General features: G+C 30.4%; 1 protein-coding gene across 2 annotated transcripts in view; it reads right to left on the reverse strand.

Moving 5' to 3' along the window:
- Nucleotides 1-2501: 2501 nt before the first annotated feature.
- LOC111635701 (ran GTPase-activating protein 1-like) overlaps nt 2502-23042 on the reverse strand; it is a 71636-nt gene continuing 51095 nt past the window's right edge. Inside the window, exons 11-16 of one of the 2 annotated variants that reach the window (XM_023380743.1) lie at nt 20542-20622; nt 17026-17067; nt 16258-16318; nt 12993-13087; nt 8351-8475; nt 2502-4973 (exon numbers count right to left, since the gene is read on the reverse strand). In XM_023380743.1, the coding sequence (XP_023236511.1) occupies nt 4904-4973; nt 8351-8475; nt 12993-13087; nt 16258-16318; nt 17026-17067; nt 20542-20622 (474 nt within the window). In that variant the 3' untranslated portion in view covers nt 2502-4903. Of the gene's footprint in view, nt 4974-5805; nt 6285-8350; nt 8476-12992; nt 13088-16257; nt 16319-17025; nt 17068-20541; nt 20623-23042 lie in introns of those variants that run through there. The other variant, XM_023380744.1, reaches the window with a different exon arrangement.

The raw sequence follows: 23042 nt of genomic DNA on the forward strand, positions 1-23042 counted from the left end.
TGATTGACTTCTTAAATTGTAAAGGGGCCTCACACACACAGTTCAGCTTAAGGCTTTGAAATGCCTAAATCCAGCCCTGGTGAGAACACTTGAGATTTACATGTTTTTCCTTAAGCTGAAAATGTGCATTAAAAACATCTGCTAGGTCAGAAAGAATGAAATTCTGCTTAAGTTTGCAATCAAATGGGACATCCAAATGCTTCAAAAAGAGTTCATGGAAGCTGGAGGTGTCTTTCAGCTACCTCAGAAGTATCAGCTCAGTTATAATATAAAATGTCTACCAGTAGTGACAAGCTGGCAGAGATTGTCAGCCTGTATGCCCAAGTCATTTTGACAATCTAAAGCTTAAGTTTGCTATGAAATGAAGAGGGTTAATTAATTAATTGGGTCTGTGAGGTTAGGGTTTCTCTATTTAAAAGGCTCCTACACTGAAACTGGATTGGGGAATGTTTTGCTATAACTTGATGCCCATAGATGCAACGAATTTGGACACGAAGTCAGCGGTCCAAACCCGTAGTCACTGCTGTGAAGAGCATTCTTATAGAAAGTGCAAAGCAACCAAGTTTCAGTATGGCAATTGCTGTAGCTGAACTCCAGCCATCCCCATTTGAGTATCAGATGCCTCTCACCTGATGGAACTCAGTGGTTAAGCCAAGGACTATGCTTGTAAAAAGATGGGAAGTACATTTGAGACTAAAAGGAATTGATGGTATTAAAGTAGAGATCTTTTACATCTATGGCTCTGGGTAGAGCTCTATAGTTAGATCTTGAATCCCTTTGTTCAGTATAAATGTTGGGCCACTTAGAAAACCACAAAGATATGCTAAAGCCAATATAGGTAAGGCTAGTAAGGGCCAATGATGCTTGTTAACTAGGGTTTCTCATTTCCCGGTCATCCTGGGATTCTAGGAAAAAAGTGAACTATTTCCCGGGATTCCAGGATATAATTAATTATTTTCAAGATATAGAACAAATCTTAAAATTGAATGATATAATGGTAATAATTTATTATGCTGTCTTTTAAAGTTTTTTGGGTAGTCTAAATTATCATTTTTGAACCATTTTGATTCCCAACACTCCAAAGATGATAGATTTGGTACATTATTAATTAAAAGGAAAGGGCCTGCTCGACAACCCTGAATGTAGAGATGTTGGGTCTTGAGCAGTATAAGTTTTCAAAATATTTGGAATTTCATGTTCCATTTCTCAGTTATGCCATTCCTTCAATTTAACAATGCCAATTCTTTTTGGAGACAGAACATCTTTGTCATTGGATGATGTGAGTTAAAATTTCAAGCGCATGAAGTATACCAAAATGAAATTTATCTCTTTCACTAATTAAACAATGCCAAGTAGCTAAAAAAGACGATAAGTTACTTTATAATTTCAGAATTTATTTGAAATTATTGTTAAAGTGTCTCGCTAAGGACATTTCCAAAACATTAAAATAAAAATTAGAACAATTTTTGATTGATCACCACAGTGCACGCAATTGTCAATTACATGCTTCATTTGTTGTACGTAATTGATAATTGCTTCTTGCTTATGTTTACAAGTTTAATTTTTGTAATAATAAATTTTGTTTTTGGTTGTGTGTGAAAATTTGTAAGCATCAAGTGGAATACATTAGGTATTGAGATATTGATTAGTAATGTAGAGAAATTGCAATCTTTACTTGCATGTTGAAAAAACCCTACATTAGTTTTATCTGGAAGGAAATACATAATTTTAAAATGTATCTCATTTTAAAATTCTCCAATTTGTCAGAGAATTGCAGAAAAACTAATTTTAATTAAAAAAAAAAAATCCAAAATACTCCCTCCCCTAATCGTGCAAAGAGAGTTTTTACTAGTCTTATTGATAATACATTTTTGCACTATTTCCGTTTTGCAATACATAAATGGGGCTCAGTTGTTGAAATTGCTGAAATAAAATTAAATATCACACCATCGGTAGATGTAATAGATGTAATCTATTGATTTTATCGGTATGCCGAGCAAATAAAGACACGACACACACTTATAGAATTGGAACTCGCGGCTCAAATTTTTAAATTAAAAACAAACCTGTAGACACAAAGGCTCTTTAAACAAGCCCATTAAGGGGCCGGCTGGGAACCACATGGCTATTGCTTTATGAAAGTTTAAAATTAGAAGAAAAAACATTTATGAATGGTTTAAAAGTGGTTAATCCAGCAGTTGTCAAATAAATAAGATTTAAAAATCTAACAATGAGTTGCTTAACATTCCTGGCAACATTTGGTGGCACCATCTATTACGATATCTTATTTAAAAACTTTCTATGTTATACTAAAATGGCAAAAAGCTTTATTTTGAGAGTAGAGACAAGTTTTATAAAAGAAAAAATGTAAATGTAAAATCAATATATAATAAGTAAAATCAAGTCCAACTTCAGTTGAGATATGACACGACCCTCTATTGCCCCACTCCCTCGACCCCTAACCACTAAAATTTAATAACATCAATGTCCCTTATATAAAAGCTATACCATGCCAAATTTTGTTTCTTAATCATTACCCCATCCTGAGATATTAAGCAGGCCACTAATGAGCTCTCGGGACTAGTGTTCAAGTTGGACTTCCAAATTTCGTGGGCATGGAGCCTATAATATGTTCATATTTTAGGTTCCATGTAGCCAAGTTTGTTAGGTTTATGTATATCCAGCTAATGAAATATTAGCTGTGTTCTTGTTGTGGACCCGACTGTACTTGCAGACCTGTGGAAGGACCGTTTTGGTGTCTAGAGTTGAAAGAATTCAGAAAAAAACCACTCCCTACCTCGAGTGAAAACAGCTTTTATTTACAACAGGAAACTTTTTCAAATTAAATTTTTGTTTGAAATTTGTGTTTGTGGAAAAAAGATTGTACAACTGTGTTGCTGGGTATTTCAAGACTTTTATAACTTATCAAAAGCTTTGCATAAACAATATTAGAGAGCAGAGTAAGAACTACATTTTATTTACATTAATGAAAAATTTCATATAAAACAATTTCAGCTTTACTAAATATTTCCACATTATAAAATGACATTTTATGAGATTTGTCGGCTTCAGTTTATTAAATTCATATAAATATTTATTGTTGACATACAGACTATATACTGCAACATTGCAAACAATTACAAATATACAAAAATTTATCAAAATCTGTATATCCTTTTTTGTGAAAAATCACACAATTTTCCTTCAAAGTTCTTTTACTCTACAGAAAATGAAATCTTTCAAATGATCTGACTATTTAAAGCATAAAATATGCTAGACAAAAGTAATTTTCATATATATGGGGTGGTTCGAAAGTTGGTTAACCAAGATATATTGACCACATCACAGCTAACTCTTAGATTTTGACTTAGTGCCACTTTTCAACCAGCACTATGTCAAAGTATGGTTCTTAACTGAAGCACTTCGATGGCCAAGCAGTCAAAGGTTCTTCAGGTATGATGGTATCCTACTGCTCTGGAGATCTGGGATTGAATCCAGATGAATGAAAAAAAGCCCCAGGAATTTTTCAGGTTGGGCCCTGTCCCTCACCACCCAGCTGAACCCACATTGGGCTTGCTAAAAGAAGCCCTCTTAGTGTCCACAGGACAGAGTTAAAAAATAAATAAAAATCTGAAAAACTTCGAGTAATAGGGATTGTGATAGACTTCATTACTACATACCTGGTGATCATAATTAAAGTTGTCCTATTCAGAGAATGCTGTAGCTCTAACCAATAATAATGTATTTTGCAAATAAAAATTTTAGTTCCAAATTACCCTGATTTTCTTAAAAGAGCAATTAATGCATGCTCTGGCAAAGTGATGGCCATCCTAGCCGTAGCCAATAAGAATGCATTCGCTAGTTGTCGGCATTTTTATACCCAGTCTCGGATGCATTCCACTTGGTAGCGCATGTCATACTTCTTTGCTTTCAGTGCCATTTTTTCAATGGGACCAACTTTAATTATGATCACTCTGTAAAAGTTTGAATTTGAAATGCTGAATTGATATCATTTACAATGCAAACATGCAGGTACTGAAGGTTATTTTCAGTATTTGTTACTGCTTTACAACAGCATGACTATTTAGGTAGGAACTATATCAAGGTCTGACTGTATATTTTAAACAATCTTGATTAACTGACTCTTAAGCCATCCCCTACATATATCTTCATATACATACAATATATAGTGTGATTCCAAAATAGGGAACAAACTTTGGGTGGCAATTTCTGCAAGACAAGAAAGAAAACTGCTGCTATAAATGTGTCCAGAAATCCATAGTACAACACAATAAAGACATTTTCATAAAACATGGTTGTTCTAGAAAAATGTGCGAATGCCATCTGTAATGCTATTTGGATACAAGCAAGAACACCTAAAAGGATGCGGCAGTCCACATTTGTGTAGACACATAGGGGACACTTCAAGCATTTGCTGTGACTGGCTAGGTATTACATACTGTTCTGTAATTTTATGCAGTGAAATAAATCCTTTAGTATGTTTACAGGAGCATTTTTGTTTCTTGTCTTGGCAGGAATTACTGCCTAAAATTTGTCCCCATATTTCAGAACTACCCTGTACCATTTCTTATATGTTTATTGAGATCAGTAACTTTTCTTCCCTCATACTAAGATATAATTTTGATGCTTTATGTTACATAAGATTTTATTAACAAAAACAATTTATTTTCAGTTGTAATTTTTGAAAGTTAATATAAGTGGGATCATTATTATAAAAAGTTTTGAAACCTTTCCAACTGTGTTTATTTTTTGTTTTTGTTTTGTATCTACAATCTAATATACAGAATCTTGAAAAAGTTTCCATTTATGGAAAACATTTGGATAAATATGTATAACGATAAGAAATGTAATTTTTATTCAATTGCACACTTAACACAAATATTTAAAATTGATATAAACTCCGCATCAGAGAATGCTTTATTTTCCCACAAGCGTCCACCGCCTTGATTGGCCTGCAAATATATCAAACCGTAGATAAATAGTTATTTTAAAATAATGTATTAAATGGTAAACAATATAGTACGTGGTTTTGAAAAGAAAAATATACGATCAATGAATAAAAAAAGTCTGCAACAAGTTGCGTAACTTTCTTGGCAAAAACATTTAGAACTAAGTGTGGCGCCATATATTACAATATTTTGTTAAATAAACTTCATATTACAGTAGATCGTCAATTATCAGAATCAATTGGGGACTGGGGTTATATGGAAAATCGATTTTTCGGATAACCGATTAGGTACGAAAAAATACATTATTAATATAGTATATTAATATGTCCCATGTTTAAATTTTTCTCAGTTGCATTGAATTTTCGTTGACGTTAAGTCTAACAAAAATTTTTATAATAATTATCGTGTCTATTGTATTGTTAAAAATTATTTCTTTATTTTGTTTGTACAAAATATATTGAAAAATATAAAAACAAAAAAAAAAATTATACTTTAGAAGTTAATCTAGTATCAAGAAGGTTCGATTCAGCACGACACAGTGCGACTGGAACATTTTCAGTTGATTGGCATTCGGATAATCGACGCTCTACTGTATTACAAATTGGCAAAATTGCTTATTTTTTTTTAACAAGTGGAAACTGATTTCCTAACTGATGGCCATCTATATAGACAATCTCGGTGAAGTCAGAATTTATTCTAATAAAAAGTTATGCAAAATGTTTATTTTGCATCAATTTTATAATAAAATTATACTCTTATTAATTAAGAACTTAAAAAAGTTTTAAATTTTTAAAGTATTAGAAATTTTTCAGCATCAAAGGTTTAAAACCTAACTTAAAGCAATTTTTCTTGACATACATGCATAATTAATTAATACCAACATTTAACATAATATAAAAATACAATGAAAAACATATCAAATTGGAAGTAGTCATATTAATTTATTAATGTATTTTATAAGAGTAATAATTTTTTAAAATTCTAATAATCCAATCATTGAGCAAAGCTCTGCATAAGTCAAAGTGTTTTGTCTGTGTTTGAAGTTTAAAGGAACTGCACTGCCACTAAACATGATTTTTTACGAATACAACTGGGCAAGGCCACTGTTGCAACAAAGCCAGAATTTTGAAATTCACTCTACGGGCCAAGATATTCGAGGTCAAAGTTTGCCATGCAAAGTCTATAGGCCGATTTCCAGCTGTAAGCAGGTTGCATGCTACATGTCAATTTTTTATTTTAGATTTTGATCAGTTTTCCCTATTTTTTTTTTACACAGTTTTAGTTTTCTATGCCTTGGAGCTCAGTTTCATTTTCCTAGAAAATATCCAGTATAATTAATCTTATTGTGTAATAATTTTATATATTTTTTTAAAAGTTATAGAATATATATTAACATTATCAAAAAATTAAAACTTAATTCTTGTTTAATACTGTTAATATTAATATATTTAACTATGTGAAATTACACCAAATGATTGAATTTACCAAAAATATTATTTACTTTATTGATAATTATCTTAAAATTTTTAGTTTTAACACTAAGTAAACTGAAATAAGTTTATTAATGAATTATTCTTTTTTTGATACGTGCTATTTTTGGTCTTTTAAATGAAAATGATAAACTGATCTTATTGAAATTATTTGTTATAAATATTACAAAAAACACTTCAAAAAGTAAAGCAGTTCTTGATTTTTGGTCAACTTTGTTCCTTCATATAAGATACTTTGATACTCCTAAATTGCTATTTTTGTATGGCAAATTTACATTTCTGTACATTTTCAGCTGATAAAACTTTCGTGCTATTATTCATAGTGCTTTCTGCCAGTTTTAGTTTTGATAATAAAATCATCTGTAAGAATTAATTTTTATTGTTTGTTAACTATTTAATTTATAGCGTTAACACTAAACTGTTGTAACATATTCACTGCAAAACACAAATTTTTGTACAAATAATAAGAGATTTTATAATTTTCATTTTTAGTTCTCTGTACATGAAATTCTATTGTTCAACTTTCACTTATGTCTTTAGAAACATCCAAAAGTTGGGGACAGCCCGTATATAAATGAACTGCTTTAATTGAAGCACAAGAAGGAAAAAGTAAATACGTACTGTACATGTTTTCAGGTTATTAGCTCAATCTTTAGGCATAGAAAATTCAATTCAATGACATTACTATGGATACGGAACGGTAACATATAAATGTATTGAAGGTAATAAATTAAAAATAATTATTATATAATATTACCATATTTTTGTGAAATGACCAGCATGCCGGTCTATCCGGGCAGACCATAAAATCAGATATTTCTGTATGGTTAAAAGTGGCATGCCGGTTTAAGTGAGGTTATGCATTCCTCTCTGGAGGGAGCATAAAAAAAAAAAAAAAGTTGTCACATAACAAGGAATGAGTTTTTATTCTAACAATATGAAAATGTTAACATTACATCAAAAACTACAATTATATGTTTAATTTCTTCATTTTGTCTTCTATCTAATGATGTAAAATACTTGTGGAATTCCGAAAGTGCTTTTTTTATACGTATTTTGTTGTTATTTGATTCAAAAATGCAAAAACAAACACATTAAATCTAAGAAACTGGCAGTAAATTATCTCATCTTACACAGATTAATATTGGCTTTGAATGAAATTTTAGAGGAAGGTGTTATTTTTAAGATCAGTGTAGTCCACACTGACTAACTACTGCTACTATTAAATTGTTAATTGTTTTATTGGCTTGTAAACGAAAACACTTCCTGATTTTAAGCTGGTAAAATTACAATGTTGTTATTTTATTGTACTCAAGAAGAATGTTTTCTTTAACATTTAATTAACAGCTAGTTTTGTTAGATTGATTAATTTTTTTATTTTAGTCACGGTTTAACCAGCATGCTGGAAACTCCGGATTATCTGCATGCTGGTCATTTGCAAAAATATGGTAATTTAATGTTAATTTGTTATCTTCAATATGTTTATGTTATTTCTGTGTCCATATATCTTTATCTTTATCCATAGCACAGTAATATCATTTGATCAAACTGTTATTTTTTTTGTTATGCACAAAGTTGAAAATGTTGCACATTTACTTTTTCTTTATAGTGCTTTAATACACTTTAGTTTTTAGTGATTTTGTTGTTATAATGTTTATTAACAAATATTTTTGAGAGAACCAACTTATTATCATCATATAAGACAACAAAATAGTATATACCAAAAAGAATAACTCATAGCTAAACTGAAAAAGTGAATCATATTATCTTAAAATTTTTAGTTTTTAATGACTTCAATATTGTAGAAGAGTTATATTTTCACAAATTTTATTATAATATTCATCATCTTGAAATATTACGGTTAGATAAGTATTTAAAAATTCAACAAACCTTGAAAGAAATAATTGCAAGACATCTTTGGTCATTTTGCTAAAATATTTTTGTTTGACGGCATGCTCTAAAACTAATAATGGTCCTTTAAGGTTATTTGGTGGTGTAAAACTTTTATCTTCACTCTGTAATAAACATATAAAATAATAAAATAAACAAAAAAATGTAAAAAGAAATATCATTAATTAGGTTAAAATAAATATTGGAAATATTACATGAAAACAAACATTTTCAAAATGATATGGTATTTAAGAAGAAACTTGGTAGAGCATATCCTACTTGGCTTATATACTGGTGCCTAGCATTATAACAGAACAAGGGTAAGTACAGAACAAACTGCTATTATGTGCTGTTAGTATACAGTCGACCCCCCTATAATGTGGGTTCCTATAACGGAAATTCCTATAACGTAGCGAAAAAATTGTAGCAATATTCGTATAAAGGAACTCCTAAGACATCGTCGTCGTCACCGACTCGTGTTGCGACAAGATTGATAGAATCTGGACCAACAGTGGATGAGCAGCCGAACTACTTTCCTCTGCCCTGCGCCACGCTACGGAGAGTTTAGGCGGCTAAATTGACTTTGCTATCGTCTGTACAGTATTATATATAAATTAGGTACTGTACATATAATTATATATTAATTATATATAAATTAGGTACTGTATATATAATTATATATTAACTTAATTTATTGTAACTTTATTATAATTATATATATACTTTCCGCCGTCTAGCGCCACGCTACGGAGAGTTTAGGCTAGTAAGTTGAGTTTATTATCGTCTGTACAGTATGTAAATTAGGTACCGTAAGTCTAATACAGCACTAATTTTATACATTTCTTGTGAAAGAAACATTTCTTATTCAACGGCCATAAAAATTATTTATATTAATGATGTCTCCAAAGGTCAAGTTATTTTTCTGCGAAAAATCCGTTATCAGATATCGTGCCCGCCGTTTCTGCGCTGTTCTGCGACGAAAACAAGCTTGAGCAACGGCATAGTCGAACGGTGCACACTCGGTAAGTAATCCTACAATTTTTTGTTTATAGCATAGTTTATATGGATTATTCCCAAAAAATTATACGTGTTTTGGAAATGTTGAGTGGAATTAGTCTAGAATCGGTTAATTTTATAGAAGAAAACCTTTCAAACAGCCTTAGTCCATAAACTTCACACGTGTCGGGCTGTGATTGGCTCATGTATTTAATGATTCCTACGTAAAATTTGATTAACGTGGAACGTATCTAAACGTTATAGGGGGGTCTACTGTATATATATATAAATCTGAGTTTAAGAATTTCTTGACACATGTTTATTATTATGGCAGCTTTCTGTAATGTTATGTTTTGCTATGAAGTCCTAATGTTTATGACTTCATAACAGAACAACTAATGTTGACTTTTGTGTAGTATGTGTTATGATGCTTAGTGCTATGCCGATAACCAATATATCAAACTGAAATTGATATACATTACGTCACAAAAGTATCTGGACACCTGTAAGATGCAAGAGCTTTTTTAGTTATAACTCATTTCTCACATGAAATGGGAAAAAAATAATGACTGAATTTTTATAGATTTACAAAACGCATTGATCAAAACAAACTCTTTTGCAAACTAACCTTTTCTGCTGTTTTTCTTATATACACAGCTTTTATAACCACTTTTTCTTAAAATTCTTCTCACACTTTCTGTAGATATTCATACTCCAAATTCTACAGAAGTCTCAGCAGCAAGCTTAGGTGCACTTATTCATTAATTTTTTTTAGTTTCCTGATAATGGATTATTTCTGTCTCAAGGTAAATATTTCTGGGTGTCCAGTTTGAGCCTTATTTACTACACCGTTTGTTGTTCTGAATTTCGTAATTGTACCCTGTATTGTGGACTTTGGAACGTGGAACTGTTCTGATAGATTCTGTACAGATTTTCCCTTTTTCAATCCCTTAATAACAAGTTCTTTAACAAGACTGGTTAACTCTTTTGTTTTCATTGTATATAATGAGAAAATAAAACAGTTGAAGTATCAAACAAAAACTTTAACTAACTTGCTGATGCAAATTGTTGGAGATGTTTTTATGATGACACTTCTATCATTTATTTCCTCTGTCCAGATACTTTTGTGATGTGAAAATTTTCACAATTTGAAATAAAATTATATTTTTCTTTTTGATTAACTTTTTTTGCATATTTAAATATATTTTCTAGTGTAAAAAAGTCTGAGGATTTCAGATTTGTCGTTATTTTTTTTTCCTATTTCATGTGAGAAATGAGTTATAACTAAAAATCTCTTACATCTTATGTGTGTCCGGATACTTGTGACAGTGTATTTTTAGAATATCAGTATGCCAAATACTGATACTGAATTTGATATATCAAAGAAATTTCAGTATCAAGCCCAATATCAATAATGAAATTTTGTACAAGAAAGGACTACAATAAGTACTTTATCCATTCTCCACAATGATTTATTTCATGGACAAGTTTTGAGTATTTACTAATTTTTTTTCAGTATATATATTTTGTATGTTGAGTGTTTGGAACAGCAATGTCTATGACGTATGTGATTTTGTTTTGTCTGTGATTAAATCTTAATCATAGTACATTTTGTGTGAGTTGTTTTCTACAACCTGAAGTGTGTATTTGTTCTATGGTTCTTAAGGGTATAGTAGTTTGTGTTTGTAAGGGTATAGTAGTGTGCAAGCATTTGATGTATTATATTTTGTTACTTGGTTATATTAATATACCATATTTTACAGCATATAAGATGCAACTTTTTTCCAAAAAGGAGGACTGAAAAAGAATCACTAGTCTTAGGATGTATCCACATATTTACTATTTGTTAGCAGTTTGTCACTTGACTAGTGCGCGTGCACACACATTCAATTATTTACTGAGCAACAGTTTATTGCATATATCAGAGGTCGGCAACCTTTCAGCAGCATTGTGCGGAACGTAAGTTATAGTGTTATTCCAAGTGCTGACATGATTCTACCAAGTTTATTATATATGTTATCAAAATTAGTCTGGTTATAACAGACTTCAAAAATGTATAATTTTGAACTTTAGTCATTAATTGAGTTATGTTCTTACATGTGAAGTGCTTGCGCAATGTAGATGGTGACATGGAGTGTAAACACATGTGCTGTAATAGAAATATACAAAAAAGAGATTCATTTTTAATGTACCACGGCCTTTGCTGAAACTATGACTTCCATTTAAATATGTAATTAACAATTAAAATATAATTTTTTCTACATTTCTATTAAATCAGAGTACCACTGAAAATCGTCATGTGTGCCATGTTTGGCACACTTGCCATAAGTTGCCAACCCCTGGCATATATGATGAATGCTTATTCAAGATCTAGAAATTTCAATTCAATTCTCAAACAATAATTTGTGCAGCTACATTTATAGTTATGAGTTCATATCTGTTAATGAAAAATAGCCTTCAGTAGGCTATATATAACCTCTACTACAGGGATCGCCAAAGTGGTTGATATAACATTATTGGAAGGTTGATGCAGCAGAGAGTCAATTGAAAAATTGAAACTAAAAATCACAAATATAACTATACATATTATTATGTTTTTAAAAATCGCTTTAATGAATTTAATAGTACAGCTACCCGTCAATGTGTAAAATAGTTACGGACCAAGTCACACAGGACAGATGGACCACCTGTCCACCCTATTGTGGGCCTAGCCAAACCCATAATGGGCTTCCAGTTCTTACATAATATGTATCAAGCATTTTGCAAGCTTGTATCTGATTCGCAGTATGCTGATGTTATTAGCACTTCTATAGCCATTTTTAAGTCATTGTTTGTTAATTTTAGTATTTCATATATATATATATAATAAATGTAAAAAATGTAAAATTAAAAGAAATGTATTAAAATAGTAAAAGCTTCTTTTTGCTTATAACACCAACTTTTTGGTGGGGATCAATGCGAGTTTTTGAAAAGTTGTAGGGAATCAACGATCAAAAAATGTTTGGCGACCCCTGCTCTACTAGTCCAATTCTCAAATAAAAATGCTATTGTTTAATTAAACATATATTAGTATTATTATTTACTACAGTATAGCTAAGTAGTTTTTGCATGTATTCATGTAGAATATTTTAGTGGTAAATTATAACTGTAAATGACTTCTTTTCAATTCCATCTTTTTCCGTGATAAATAGTGTCCCAATTTTGGAAATGTGTGAAAAAAGTGTCTTAAATTCAAAGGAACACAGTATTATTACTGTGTTCCTTTAGATTACAACAATTTATCTTCATTTTTGAATGGATTTTTAAATCAATTTAGTAAACAACGAGAAATAATGCGAACATTTGGACAAATCTATGGATTAAATGTTTTTTCAGATGGGATATTATATCAATATATTAACATAACAAAAAAAATATCACTGAAGTATAAATGCCTAAAAAAGAAAATACCATTAACAGTAAATTTAATATTGATGTGATTAAACATTTAGTTCACTGGTAATGATGCTTGATTTTTTCATGCATTTATACTGCAACAATTCTTTAGGATATATTTATTATTTACATATTATAATAGAGAAAATTAGAAATTATCATCATCAATACATTAAAGAAAAACATATACATGCTTTATTAAAATACATACTTTAATTAGTCCCAAATGCACTAATAAAGTGTTTGTTAATAATGGTACAGTGTTTTTCTCTTCTGCTTTTTTGAAAGCTTTTGAAAGAATTTTATCTGCAATAAAAAAGTGATTCATTATTAATAGAACATATTTTAAAAATAATAGTAAATATATTCATAAAGATTGTATAATATAGCCTGATTGTTGTGCAAATCAGACTAAAAATATGTCAATAAACTTATCAAAAATTGGAGATAGGTAAATATCAATGTATTATATAGTAGATTCAGTAAGAAGATTAACCAGGATGACAAAAATGCCTAAGAGCATGGCCATCTATATAGACAATCTCGGTGAAGTCAGTGAAAGGGTAGCTAGATGGCATGCTATGAGTCATTAAGTCATCACAAAATTTCTTTATGAATCCATCTACTTTACGGGCTGTTAACCAGAAATTGAGGGAAAATAATACACTTTTCTCAAGTGTCTTGTTTATCAACAACACGAGTAGTTATATGTATTATTCTCTTCATGTTTCTTTGAGAATTTAATACAGTAGGACAGTCACTTTGGCTAATTAGTGACTATGTCAAAATGTAAAAGAACAGTTCTTTTTCATTGAAACAAAACTCTTAATAGCAAACAAAATTGAAACTAGATTAATGGTAAAGTTGTTAATGAACAATTGCAATGTTAGCAACTTTTCATTAAGTGAAAGAAAATGGAAGAAGGAGGAAAAATTTTTTTGTTTTCATATTTTAAAAGAAACAGTAGGCAATTCGTTTCTTTAAATTTTCTTTGATGTGACTGCAATATTCCTATCCTCATTGACTCTGATGATGGGGTGGCACAATGTTCGAGTCACCGATTTCAATCGAATCCAATATGGTTACAGTGCTTCCCCGATAACCAACATGTGCCAAGCAGCAAGGAACAATATTCAAAATTAAACAAGAAAATTGAGATTACAAATTGTAAATCACTCAAAACCTATTAGAATTTCCATTGTTTGTAGAGTAGCTGGTGGCTCAGTGGGAGTGCACCGGTTGGTATTTTGAATCTTGGTGGTATCAATGTTATTTCCCCCTAAAACTATAATTTTCATTTTATTCTTGATATTTTTAAATTTATTATATGTATTTAAGAATTATTTTCAAATATTCATGTACAGTACATATGGGATTCATATTAACATTTATTTATAATTTTTGGAAAAAGGATTAAATATAAAGAAAATTATTATTATTCAAGGTCAAGTTTGTTAATAAGAAAGACATTTTTATGATTATTATTCAACCTGTTTGCTTCCTGGGAGCATAATTTTGTGGATGATAATTGTCACAGAAGCATGCAAAATATAAACATTTCTGCAGTGTGCACAATGAATTAATGCAGCTGTAGAACACATTGCTATGCTATTGACGTTAGCAGGAGATATCAAAATCACCTTTTCGTTCTTTACAGACACATTTAGGTTAAACAATGACTTTGTTGCCACTGTAAGTATGAACTGTACAAGAATATACAGAAAATGTTTTGTTTTTAAATAAATATTGTTAAGTAGCATTTGTTAATTGCTTTTGACATTGACTTGTTACTTGAAACAGATGGATTTTATTGTTTTATTACCGTTTATTGTGCATTTGGAGTTTTCTAAAACTAAACAGTTTTTCTCTCTGACAGTATAATAAATTTAAAAATACCAAGAATAAAGCAAAAATTATAGTTTCTGAGGGAAGAAAACAATGATATCATCAAGATTCAAATTACTAACCCCATGAAACGGGCATACTCCCACTGAACCACTCTACAAATGACATAAATTCTAAAGGATTTAAGTGATTTAAAATTTTTAACCTCAATTTTCTCCTTTAATTTTGAGTATTGTGCCTTACTGCTTGGCATGTGTTGGTCATTGGAGATGCACTATAACCCCACAGAGTTTGATCAAAACGGTGATCTCCAACGTCATACTGTCCCTTTGTAAGTGCAAATTTTGCATAATATCTAAATATTTGATGTTTGTTTTACTTGTTTCATTTTCTGGACAAGTTTTAAATAGTACTGGATAAACCAGGAATTCATAAACTGGGATTAACCATTTTACCATTCATTCCAGATAACCAATTGTATATTATCTTATGAAATGATCCAAGTATCAAAGTGACAAATTGAAATATTATCTACAGTTTGGAGTGGCTTGCCATTAAGAGCACAAAGTTTAATTATCCAAGAACGGTGAAGATTAAATCTAATGCCAGGATAAAAATTGTAATTAGATGACTTCAAAGAAATATTTTAATTTTCTAATCTATTTACAGAATCTCTAAGAAAAATAATCTGATATATTTTATATTTAAATTCTAGTTTCATTTATTTTATTATGTGAATAATGTAAATTACTAAGAAACTGCTGGAATGAAGTGCTTATTCAGTCTTACAATATTTAAAAAAAAAAAAAAGTTTTGAAGTTTTCTTATAGCTTTTGGAATATTTTTGAATATGCGTAACATTATATTTTATTTTAAAAAATTTATACCTTTGAAGATGAATCGTTATTGTGTCTACAGAAATAAATCTCTCTCTATGAATGCAAATCATCCAGTTACTTCAGCTTTAATATGACAAATCTTAGGGTGCGACTATGCAGACGCGAATTTAGAGCGAGCGAGAGGTTGCGAGCGATTTAATTTTCGCAAAGGAAAACCATGCACAAATGAGAAGCGAGAAATAACTCTGGCGAGAGCGAATTTCTGATTCTCGCACATATCTGACAGGTTTTGATATTTATCGCGTCTCGCCTCTTCTCGCCACATATTCTCGCTCGCTCGCGTCTGCATAGTCGCACCCTTAGACTTTCTAATGGCTCTCCACTTTAATCTTATGTAAAACGATGTTATTGATATACCAAAAATGACTAAATTATTGATATGATTTTGATGTATAAACATTTAAGTCAAATCATTTTACTAATTAATTAATTAATTAAGTTAAAATTTACTGCTGGAATTAAATTAAGTCTAAGTTCCATTATGGGTCATTTGTTTCTTCCAAATGTTCTAAATTAACTGATTAACTTAATTTAACTCCAGTTATTAAATTTGACACAAGAATGATATCATTGCCTACTTTTCCATATTATATCTATAATATTTAATTTATATTTAAATATACTTTGGGAAACTATGTTTATATGTACATTTTCTACTTTTCCAATTAATTTTTTGAAATAAGAAAGGAAAAATTGGATTATTGCAATTTTAAGACAAAGATAATATCTTACCTGCATATAAACATGCAAAAATCTTTGCTTCTACATCATCAGGAGTTACTGCAGAAGAAATCTAAAATTACAATTTAATGAGGAAAAAAAAACTATATATTACACTTTAGAATTAAAAATTAAGAAAACATTAATTATTAATTAATATTATAGTTTCAATCACCCTGTATTTTTTAATATTTTAAAAATCCTGAACATTAAATAATAATATATTTAAAAAGAAATAGTTATTAATTCACATACTCCTTCATTGATTCTAAGATGCATTTTTTAAATCCACTTTTCTCGTCCAAAATAGAGGCATCTCTTGTAAATGATGGCATCTTACAATGAGAGGCCGAAACAACGATCGGCAATCATCACGAATAATTGCGATGTGTTATATAACATTAATAGAGGTTTTCAACTATACTGCTCAACAATTGCATCAATCCAAATGAGCTTTTCTAGTAATGAGCATTTACTTTAAACTCCTTTTTTAATGTTTAAAATATTTTCAAGACTTTGTTATGAATTATTAAAATGAAAATTTACTTTATATTCAAAAGAGCATGGAAATAAAGCACCAAACATCATTCATTTCGTGACTCTTGTATTGTTTTTCTAACTTGTTACTTAACAAAACTTAATAAAATTGATCATTATAACATTTTTCTCTTCATAAAAAAAAATCCTAAAGTTTACGATGCATCTTAGAATCCAAGAAATATGGTACAATGACATTTATCATACAAAATTTCATAAATATGAAAAAGATATGTAACTAACCTTTATAAAAGAACTCATGTATTCGTCTTCACTTAAGTCGTCCTGCAGTTATTAATAGATAATTAAATATATAATGTAATAAAATGTTTTATAAATAAAATTTTTTATTAATTTAATACAGTATTTACTTCATTTTTAGAATTTATTACTTCAACAAAATCTATATTATATTAGTTTTAATATAGCAACTACAAGATATAAGACAACAGCATAAAAAAAAAAGAAAAGCTTTCTACAAAAGACTACTTTCATCCCTTTTAAATATGACTTTTAGTTGATCAGATTTTGTGAAATGTTGTTTAAATATAAAAATTGTCTGAATTAATTTCAAATTTAAATCACACAATTTGATAAAGTTAGGACTTATCGCACCGGAATGCATCCGAAGGAGTGTGGCAAAATTGATCTAACAGAATTGTGATTTTGCAGAACGATTTAAGGTCGAGACTCCTTTGCAGCTGCCGACAAATCTGTTAAAACAGCTAAAAAGTGGTCTTGATCCAAAATGCATTCTGCAGGATGACAATTGTGTGTGATAAATCTTAAATTTATCAAACTGTGTTATTTAAGAAGTATGAAAATTAATAGGATAAGAAACTTTGAGTATAACATTCAAATCTAAACTTTAAATGAAAAGATTGTAATGGTAATTCTGGCAGAAGCTTAGTTACAAGAGAGCATAAAAAAAAAATAATCTACTATGAAATTAATTATTATTATTTGCTAAATTTACATATAAAAGCTTAATTACAATAATAAATTTCATAAAGTGATTCTCAATGATTGTATTTTCATGTGTATAATCAACAAAAAATTGCTAGAACAAAAACAAAACATTTACGTGACCTGCCTCACTGTATATCCTATACCCGTGAAAGTAGCTCTGTGGGCATGAACTCGTAACAAACTTAAAATTAGTGTATAAACTGTCCCATTGCATAATCCACATACCTTTTTACACTATCTTTTAAAATACAATTACCTAGACTTATATGAATGAAAACAGTAATAATTTACTTAAAATTTTACATTATTTGTATATTGTTTTAGTATCTTTCTACTTTTAACCAATATTTTTTATTGCCAGATTTCATTTTCATGCAATATTCCTGTTGTGATTTGAAATTGTATTGTTTCCTGTGAAGAATTTTTCACTGTTTTTCACTGTTTCTTTCTATGAATTGCCTCAGGTACTGCATTTTTGTGGATTGTCTGGCATATCGGTCTATCCAGGGAAACCACAAAATCAGATATTTCCATACAGTAAAAACCAGCATGCTGGTTTAAGTGAGGTTATACATCCATCTCTAGAGGGTGCATTAAAAAGAATGAATGAATTACATCATATAAAACAAACAAATTTTTATTATAAAACCATAAAACTGCCAGTTCATCAAAAAACTACGATTATATGTTTAATTTCTTCATTTTGTCTTCTTTCTAACATAAAATACTCGTGGAATTCCAAGAAAGTGCTTTTTTAATGTTTATTTTATTGTACAGTGGTACCTCAGGATACGAACGCCCAGTATACAAAATTTTCAGGATACGACATGAAATTCGAACATATTTATGCTCCACGATACGAACAAAAACTCACCATATGACGTTACATTAGTTCGCAGCACCATTTTTTATTCATTTCTGTTCATTGGTCTCAGTCCACGTTTTGCTGCGTTGTGGAAGGATCTCGCTCGATAAAGGAAATCTTGAGGTATTATCAGAAAGTGACTGATTTTATTGAAAAGAAACATCCCGAAAAGGTTCACACTGGCCGTATTGCTGCTCGGAGTAATGACATTTGCCTAAGTCATTTTAGAAACATTTTAAAAAGTAGATAAAGCCAAACCTCTTTGGATAGATATTTTACCAAGCGACCTCTATCCAGTGAAAGTGCTGGTGGAAGTGAAGGAAAGAAAGCAAAAAGCAGTGAATAAAAAAACAACACTAATTTTTTTATCTTTTCTAAGTTATTTTTAATTTATTGTTGCATTATGTTATGAAAGTTAAGTTTTAGTATCATTTTCCTTCTCCCTCTCTTCTGCCATCAGTTTATACCTCCACTGTCGTCTATCCTCAAAGGTAAAGTGCAAATAAAACTACATTTTTTTTATTATTATTCTATTGTGGTTATTTATACATTTACAACTACAAAATGCATTTTTCAGTGTTTTCCTTACTATAGTTTTTTTTTCCAATGTACTAATTAGCTTTAATTTGAGTGTGTTTTTCATGTTTGAACGAATTATTTGGTTTTACATGTAATTGTATGGGAAAAAATGATTCACCTTATGACATTTTCATGATACGATCTCAGTTTCGGAACAGATTAATTTTGTATCCTGAGGTACCACTGTAATTTGATTCAAAAATGCAAAAATAAACATATTAAATTATCTCAACTTATACCAATTTACATGGGAAATTTGAGAGGAAGGTGTGATTTTTAAGGTTGGGATAGATGATCAGTGCAGCCCAAACTAACTAACTACTACTACTACTATTTATGTCAATTAGCCACTAATTGTTTCATTGTCCAGTAAACAAAAACCTTCCTGATTTTAAGTCAGTCAAATTACAATGTTATTATTTTATTGTACTTGGAAGATGTTTTCTTTAATGTTTAAACTAGTTTTTTTAGATCCAATTAATTTAATATTTTAATCAGTTGCAGTTTAATCAGCATGCTGGTCTCTCGTTTATATGTGGCATGCCAGGTCATTCTATGAAAATGTGGTAAGAAGGAATATTATACAGTATTTTTATTTTGGTTAGACTGCATTGAGAATTGTTAAGCAGATTGAAGAATATCATTACACAAAGTTAGATAACAACTTATATTTTTCACCATATTATTTTTATGCATCACTCAAAATTTCTTTTTTGTTTACTCAAAACACTCTCTTCTCACCATTTTTCAACATATAAAAATATATTATTGTAAGTTCAGATCTGTGTAATTAATGCTATTGAAAGTTTAAATTGTAATTTGTAACTAACCAGTTGTTATTTAATCTTAGAATCAAAGTAATGAATTATTAAATATTTTGTATTAACATAACAAATTTCTTCTATGAAAACTCAATTTAATATAATACCATATGTAAGAAACAAACTTTAAAAAGGAGTAAAAGTGACAAGCAGATTGAGAGAAAACAACTTTGGAATAATTTTGATAGACGGACAAGAACTGGTTCTCTTCTCGATGTCTTGCCTATAATTGGTTGCCTGTATTGTTGGGAAAACAATAATAGGCAAGACATCAACCAAGAACCAAGAAGAAACTGAGGGACTGATTAAAGTTGATTTAGAAGTAATAGAAAAGGATTGGAAGACGATACTTGAAGGAGGATTGTGCAAAAATAGTAAAGAATGGAAGGTTCTGCCTAACATGACCCGCGCTGAAAAAAAAAGATAACAATGACGACTTAATAATTATTATATTTCATACAGTAGACAACTTCACTTAGTATTAAAAAAATAAATAAATATAAAATACATTTTTACGATACTTACACCAATCTCAAATTCATCAATTTTCAAGCCTAATTGTTGGATTTTTTCAGCTGTTGGCGAACCGAAACTTTTTTCCATACTCTACAAAAATAATAGAAATATTGAGAAATATATATATATATAAACCACTTTATAAATGAGATATTAATGTAAAGTATAATTTATAAGAATAGTTATTCATTTCAGCTTAATACATTTGGCATTGACACTGTAATCTGATAACTGTGTTAAATGTGTGCAGAACATTTCAGATATTAAATGGAATAAAATCTAATTTTCCAATCCTACATCAGATCTGTATTGATATTGTTTATTGTTATAATCATTTTAAGAAAAATTATAAATTCTACAATCTGTTTTTAATCTTAAATTTTCTCCTGGAAGTTAAATGCAGAGAAATTTAAGTGTCGCTTGGCCAAATCCATCTTGTCTTTCATATTTGATGTTCTAATGCTTATAATTTTCCGAACTGGGATCTGTAGACCAGTTCCAGAGTCCGCAATGTATTCGGAAAGTATCTAGTCGTCATGTAAGTTTATTTTCCTCAAAATATATTGATAGAATAAAAATATAAATAAAGCTGAATTGTTTTGTATACAAAACTGAATATTTTTTTTAAAAATGTTTACAAAATTACACAATATATTTCTTACTTTTCAAGAAAAGAAATTTTTTTTATTAAAACAAATGTTTTCAGCCTCTTTTGGAGATCAGCTTCTAGTTTCAGTTAGAATTGCAGCAGACATTTCATTTGTAATACAGTAATACCTCGACTTACGCGAACCCAGAGTTACGCGATTTTCAAATCTTGTCGATTCATCTTTTGTTTGAGCACCACGCAACTCTTGATTACTCACTCCCACCACACTATTGTTCAGCTTACATGTTCGGACGTGTCGCGCGGAATCGACGCACAGCTACAATTTATTTTGTGTTATTTATTTCTGTGTTTGTTATATCTACGGAGACTTCAGAGACTATATGTGGTGATTTCTTGTAACCTTGAATGAATCAAAAGACAAGATAAGATTAAAGAGAACATTTATTAGCTTACATACATCCAACTTGGATTTTACACAAATTGCGAAATTATACCCCGACTTACACAAATTCGACTTAAGTGGTTATTGCTTGGTCCCACCTATCGCGTAAGTTTGGGGTATTACTGTAGTTAAAACCGAAGAAGGCCCCCCAGAAGAGACAAAAAAAGAAAAAAATTTATTAAAATAAAAGAATTTTCTTGCTGGAGGAGTGAGAAAGATATTGTGTAATGATTTGACAGTTCCAGATTCAGAAGAGTTATGATAAAAAAATCTTTATACACACAGCTATATGCATTTATATAGTAAAGCATCAAAAATCTGGACTGATTGGGACCAGACCTTGTCTGGATTTTTGATTTCTCCAGATTACATAGGTGTAACTTAGTTTTAAGTACTATAAACTCCAAATATGCTGTAATTCAGGTTTAGATATTCAAGCCAGTATTTCACAAGGAATGTAGAGATACTTTCTTACAAAGATTCAAAATATAATTTACAGAATCACTATACTTAAACAACTTAACAAATAAATACCAAAAACCTAAAAACCAGCAAAAGTTTTAAAAAATGTGAACATTTTTGTCTGCGTTGAATGGACATCATCAGGCAAACAACAGCTGAGATAAATGGGGAATTCCTGAACACGTGTGTAGGGGGAGGTGACGTATGACATAAGATGAGAGAATGGGGAGGGAAGGACAGTTAGAATTTATATATCATTGAAAAACTACCATGGGGTGGGGAAGGAGTCAACATCACGAAAGTTAATGGCTGTGCTACTGCAGGTGACCTAGTATATTTCCACTTGCTCCAGATGCTTAAGGAAAGGTTGCTTAGATGTGTTATGTAATAGGAATGCCTCGTGGAATCAACTTGAATGTCTGGGTCGGAGGCATAGATAGCCAAAGCGGCGTCGGCCAAACCTGTTTTGATAAACGTATGCTGCTCTTTGAGCTGGGTATTTAAAGGGTAAGTTGTAACCCCTATGTATTGTAAGTGGCAGTTGGACCTATGATCGATGATGGGATACTGTAGATGCCTGGTAGGTGGTGCCTGTCAAGATGGTCTTTAGCATTGTGGAGGAAGGAGGAAATTGAGGGACTACTATGGAAAGCTAATAAAAAGTTATTTCTTCTGAAAATTTCTTTGAACAGGGTGGCAAGCTTCTTGTCTAAGTGACAGATCTGTACTTTATATCTTGGGAGTGATTTAATCATGGAGTGGAAGTAATGTTGACAAATAAGACCCTGTATAGTGTGTGGGGAGTAGCCATGCTAGGTGGTGTAATGAGTGATAGTAAGGAGCTCCTCCTCTCTATCTTGTGTGTTAGATGAATGGGAGAGCACCCTTTGAACCAAGGCTCTGAATCCAACCATCTTGTAGACACTAGCGTAGTGAGGGAGGAGCAAGGGGATCTATCACACCCTGGGCACCACTCGCAGAGGGTCACCAAATGGT

This window comes from Centruroides sculpturatus, unplaced genomic scaffold, assembly GCF_000671375.1.
Source record: "Centruroides sculpturatus isolate CEXI.00-Female unplaced genomic scaffold, Cexi_2.0 scaffold1028, whole genome shotgun sequence".
NCBI lineage: Eukaryota > Metazoa > Arthropoda > Arachnida > Scorpiones > Buthidae > Centruroides > Centruroides sculpturatus.